Source organism: Odontomachus brunneus, unplaced genomic scaffold (genome assembly GCF_010583005.1).
Source record: "Odontomachus brunneus isolate Ranch 3 - 2012 unplaced genomic scaffold, Obru_v1 Obru_scaffold_118, whole genome shotgun sequence".
Taxonomy (NCBI): domain Eukaryota; kingdom Metazoa; phylum Arthropoda; class Insecta; order Hymenoptera; family Formicidae; genus Odontomachus; species Odontomachus brunneus.
Window position 1 is genome coordinate 1,076,018 of NW_022639568.1, and position 6,055 is coordinate 1,082,072.

Sequence of the window (6,055 nt, forward strand, 5' to 3'; positions counted from 1 at the left end):
AGAGAGAGAGAGAGAGAGAGAGAGAGAGAGAGAGAGAGAGAGAGAGAGAGAAAGAGAGAGAGAGAAAGCAAACCCGCGCGCAAGCAGGTTCGCCGGGAGCCCCGCGATCGGAGGTCAGTGTTGGGCGTCGATCGAGTAAAATTTTCATTGGTTAAAATAATCGGCAAATCAATCATCAACATGAATCAATCGTCATGTAGGGAAATCTATAGCTCTAGTTGTCACACTTTATACATACTAATTTAAAAAAGGAATGATGTATGCAATATTTTTTTAATATTGTACATATTCTCATATAAGTGCAGCCTTTAGATGAAAGAAAAATATATTTTCTCAATGATAATTAGATAAAAGAAAAATATATTTTCTCAATGATAATATATATTATTTAATATATATTTTTATATAGATATTGTATATATAGTATACATGAGGTATTATATATGGAATTAATACTATATAAAAATATTATAAAAATAATGTATATATTTATACGCAGAAAAGTTATTAAGTTGTAAGCAAAGTCGTTGCAAATGTAATTATCTACCCTACGCCCAAGGTTGGTTCTTACGTCTTTCATGGAAAATGAATAGATTAATTGACTGATAAATAATCAGTGTATAATCAGAGTAAAGTTTGATTAATAATTAATTTCATCGATCGATTACGTCATTTTCTGATATGACGATTGATTAGGTTTGCTTATCGATTCACCCATTATTCTACTCAACTAACATTTTAACCGATTAATGTTTAACACTGCCGGAAGGCAATCGATTGGATGCAGGCGCGTAGCTGCATTACACGTATCATTTTTTCTATTATTTTTTAAAATTTCATTTCGATTCTTGTTTCAGAGATGAAATTTTTACACGGTTTTTCAAGTGAGCTAACGTCGTGACGTCCCGTATGAAAAATTTTCAGGGCTTTTTTCGAAACAAACTTCGTTCAACATGATCAAATTTGTCCCCTCAAAAAAGTTATAGTTTTATAGTACTAACTGAAAATTTTATTGTTATTCTGAACATGTGGCCTCTCTCATTCAGAACTGAAACGAAAATATTGTGAGAATTCGCGAATTTTTTTCAGTAAAATCGATACATATTTATAGAGTCAAATAAGAAAAATCACATTTTTATACATACTACTCAATCTGATACAATAAAAAATTAATATTATGTATGTTAATCGCGATATCTTTTAATTATTAGACATTTTTTAAGACTAGTAACAGAAAATTGGTTTCTTTACTTAAAAAGAGATAAAATTAATTTAAAACATTATATTGTTTTTAAATAATAAACTGTGATGCTTTTTCTGTGATAAAAATGAGGCATATGTTCTTTTTTGTTTAAATTATTTTACGGCTGTACGTAACATAAACATTTTCGTTTCATAAAAACTTTTTAAACTGAATTGAAAAACCGGAGGATATCTACGAGAAAATTTTCCAGAAGAGAACAATGAACGGAATCTATTCGAGTTTCCTACCTAGAATTAATCATTTAAAAAATTACATTTCTAATTTGGAACTTTATAAATTTTTGAGTCAGAATTCACGATATTCTTGAAAAATTTGACTAGATATTGATCAGACTGTGAAAAATCTGCTATGTAAGATTTGGCACGAAGAGAAAGACGCAAGAAATTTGTCTGAAAAAAGGAAAAGGCGAGTTTCAACGGAAATTACGACGGCGCACGTGGTGTGCCAACGCGCCGGCTTCCGTCCGTGCTTTGACTCGAGTTCAAAGACTCGACATCAGAACTCGAGTCGCGGCGACTTTCGCGAGCTCCTGGCGAACAACGAACAGATCGTGCCGATCTGAAAGCTCGTGCTCTTTTTTTCTTGCGCGCAGGTGTGCGCTTTCGTGGTGAACCGACCGTACGCGATAGTGAGCTCCCTCGTGTCCTTCTGGATCCCGGGTGTCGTCATGATAGTCATGTACTGCAAGATCTACAAGGAGGCGGTGAGACAGCGCGCCGCCCTGAGCCGGGCGTCCAGCAGCACGGTGCTCAACAGCGCGGTTCACGCGCGCCGCTCCTCCGGTGGTTCCCGACACCACTCGAGGACGTCGCACCAGCTGCTGCTGCACCCCAGCGACGCCAGTGACTACGGCAGGCCGCCGCTCTCGTACCGAGCCTCCGCGGCGGAGCTCAACGTCGAGAACGGTGAGTGTCGCGTGCGAGTGACGGCCGGGAACACGCGGAGAAGCGCGAGCAATCAAAGGGCCCCGCGCAAACCTTATGGAAATTGAATTTCGGTCGAATTGACTGAAGATTTCATATGTTGTAGATTTTGTCGTCCTGATAAAAAGTCCCCACAGATACGACCCTCTACCGTTTGATGAACCGTTTGATCTCTACGAGGTGTCATTTTTCAAAACAAGTTAAAACTACAATATCTTATCTTCAACGGATACAGTGCATTTCTACATCATTATTTGTACTTTCTATACATTTTTTTTTATAGTAAAAAGTTATAAGGATAAAAAGGAAAGTTATATTGACTTGATTGCTTCACAAAAGTCAGAGTGCTTGATTATTGTGAGTCCCCTCACCTCTCACAACGCACGGCCTACTCAATATAAATAAAGCGGTTCTTTGCATACACCCTACGATTGTGTCTATTTCTTTTCCCGCCCTAGACATGAAGCAACACAGCATTGACTTAAATCTCTAAAATCAAGTTATTAACCGATCGATATCTTTAGAACTTTTTTGTAAGAAGCAATAAAGTCAATAATATCCTTATAACTTTTTACTTAAAAGAATACATGGAAAGTACAAATAATGATGTAGGAATGCACCGTATCTGTTGAAAATAAGATTTTGTAGTATTAGCCTGTTTTGAAAAATGACGCCTCGTAGAGGTCAAACGGTTCATTGCAGGGGATCGTACCTGTGCAGACTTTTTATCAGGACGACAAGATCTATAACATATCAAATCTTCAGCCAATTCGACCGAAATTCAATTTCCATAAGGTTTGTGCGGGGTTCTTTGAGCAGCAAGGAAAATTGACCGAGCACAGTCGATGATTTTTCTTACGGCTCAAGAACAATTCATTGTGATTGTGACCAATCTTCTTGCTGCTCAAGTTTTACTGCTTACTTTTTCTTCTGCGTGTCAGGGCCCTAAACGGAAAAAATACGCGCGCGCGGGGGAGAGAAAGAGAGAAAAACGGAGAAGTCGGAAGCTTTCTTTCAAAGGGGAAAAAATTGAGAGAAGAGCTAGAGGTAACGACACGGAGTGCTCGAGGAAGTTTCTCGAGGTTTCGAATTTTGGAGGGCGACTATGCGAGATGGGATGTTCGTTCTCGATGTATACTTAAGGATAATCGAGAGAGTCGAAAATGGAACTCGACACGGAAGCGCGAATGGAAAGTGAAGTCGGGGAAATTCGGTCGTCGTTTCGTTTGAAGAGTCGGGATAAATTCTAGATAAATCCCCGAAAACCATCTACGCCTTACTGTCAGCAATTTCGGCTGAAACACTCCAAACGACGTGAACTTTATCCATGTTCAAGGTTCCAGGGTTAAAAAGCGATACGACCCGCCCTTCAACAGAGATCACGAATGTCCGCAGACGACGCGTTCACGGCGGAAACGGCTAAACCGGAACAAGGAGACGTCCTCGTGGGCGCTTTTTTTGCGGCGAGTGCACGGCGAAGATCGCCGGAGCGTAACCGAGGTCGCGCGTGAAACGGCCCCGCAATTATCGTCGGTGAAACCGAGCGGCGGTGGCGAGAATTCGATTGCATTTTCCCTCTCGGCGGCCATTTCTCGCGAAAGCAGGCGCTTCAATGCGGCGAAGCGCACAAAGCGAAAAGATTATTACTCGCCGGCGGCCCTCCGTCTGTCCGATACGTCGAATCCGTCTCCCGCAACCGTGTAATCATCGATCCGAGGAGAAACCTCACGTCGAGGGGCCCGCCGTCGCAAATGACACGGCGCGCTAAAATGATACGCTCGGTCGTTATTGCGTCATTACGAGGAATTCGGCCTCGCGCTCGAACGGAGGTGATTAAGAGCACGGGCTCCGTCGCGACTGATTTCACGATAACGATAACGATAACCCTTCCTTTTCCTTCACCTCTCTCCCTCTCGCAGGCCGCCTCGTGGCGGAAATTCGTTAGGCGCCTCGGGCAACGTAGCCGAGTTGTGTAAATTATCGATGTTGCGCGATTCCGCGCACGGCAAGGACGAGGCTGACGTTCATTACCGACGCTGCTGATATATATTCTACGCCCAAATTACCGAAATCCTCGAGGATAAATACTCTGTGTAAGGATCCCTTCATTCAGACGGCTCAAAGTTTACCGAAACTTTCTATAATTCATATACATGTGGATCGTTCCACTTCTACACGGAGAAAATATTGTAGCAAGAATTACGTTAAAATTTTATATTTTTCCTCACAATATCGTCTGTGAAGCGCGCGCGCTGAGCTATATTTTGAGATTGTAATATAAATTACTGTGAAAATATGAACGATTCCGAAACCCATATTTAAATTATCAAGTTTTTAGACTAATTTAAACAGAATTTTGATAATTTCGATCGGAGTTTTTGAATCATTTATATCCCATTAGAAATTGATTAATTAGTTTAATGTGGTTAATTGTTGATTAAAACAAACTTTGTTTTTTTCATATGCTATATCTATATTGAGGAAAAAAGTTTCGAAAATTTATTTGCGGGATAAAAGTTTATTTCTGCAAAATAAACCTATCTCACAAATCAATTTTCAATAGTTTTTTTCCCCATATAAGGTAAAACGTCATGAGATGTATATTTATATAATTAAAAACATTTGAAAATTTATTTATAAAAGAAAAATAATTTGCTGGCCTAGTAAATTTTCTGTTAGTCTAGCAAAATCTTTTCGTTATTATATGAACAGCAAAGAGATTTGCTAAGAATACTAATCACTATTTGCTGGATATAATTTGCTGAATCTATAATATAAATTATTTTGCTGTAAGAACCATGATGGATTTATATAAGCAGTTGCAGTTTTGCTCCAATAGCAAATAAATTTGCTAAGAATACATTATTTTGCGTCGATAGCAAATTCTTAGGACAAATACACTCAACAAATCTTGTTTCCTACTTGGGGAGTCGTAGCCAGCACTCTGCTCATTTTTTCGCCACTCTTGCACGGATTCTATCAGATATTAAGATGTATGGGAACGTTATTTATTACTCATTAATTTTATTCGTTAATTACGTATAGGTATTTTGTGCCTTTTCAGTTTTCAATATTTGATAATACTCACGCAACAGCGTCGAGAAACTGGCAGAGTGTTGGCCGCTGGACACTTCGACCTACGTGAAATGCCGCTCATCGAGCATCGAGCTTTTCAACCTGATACCTAACATCACAACGGCGACCTTGCTCTCGTCGCGCGAAACGACTCGATATTGCGAAAAACGGCTAAGAAAAATCGCCGAAAGATTCCATTTATATCTCTTATCGAAAAGGTAAAAGGGTGCGACACCGAGTATCGGTTTTCCATTGAATCTTCGCTGACGACGGCTTGACTTCGAATTCGCCCAAGAAGTCCCTCAAGCCGAAGGACAGTCCCGTCGCCCTCCGAATCCCCCCCTCCCCCACCCAATCGTCGGTTATCTGTGACACTCGTTCTGGTGCGCAGCGTGACGACGCGATAGCGGACGTCCGATATGAGAAATGCAATTTCCGCTGTTTATTTACAAATAGAATCCCACACAGGCGCGCGATCGTTCGTCGACCGGTGTGCAAAGTCGCGGGCAAATTCATTGCCAATTTACGAACACCTGTGCCAAATATGTCCTCGCGTGTGGGAAAAAAACGTCGTCGCGTGCGGAGGGCGGGATCGCCGCGGTTTTCTCCGAACTGTTACGTAAATCGCGCGGCTTTTGAAATTCCTCTCGAGAGGAGAGGCCGCCTTTATCCGCGCGCGACCGACAAACGAGATCTCGTTTGCGAACTTCTGCGGCAACCCGCCCCCGTCCGCCATCGTTCCGCGGTGCAATTTTGCCCGAGCGAAGGCTGCACTTCGCGGAAAGCGGGGAGA

The 6,055-nt window shown here is 41.1% G+C and overlaps 1 protein-coding gene across 7 annotated transcripts in view; it reads left to right on the forward strand.

The window, feature by feature from the left end:
* The window catches only part of LOC116849566 (octopamine receptor beta-3R-like), a 163,532-nt gene that overhangs the window by 116,879 nt on the left and 40,598 nt on the right, over positions 1–6,055 (forward strand). For 4 of the 7 annotated variants that reach the window (XM_032826844.1, XM_032826845.1, XM_032826846.1 and 1 more), the window contains one exon: positions 1,857–2,169. The exons of the other annotated variants lie outside the window; for them this stretch is intronic. In XM_032826844.1, coding sequence (XP_032682735.1) covers positions 1,857–2,169 — 313 coding nt within the window. The remainder of the gene's footprint in view (positions 1–1,856; positions 2,170–6,055) is intronic. 7 annotated transcript variants of the gene reach the window in all.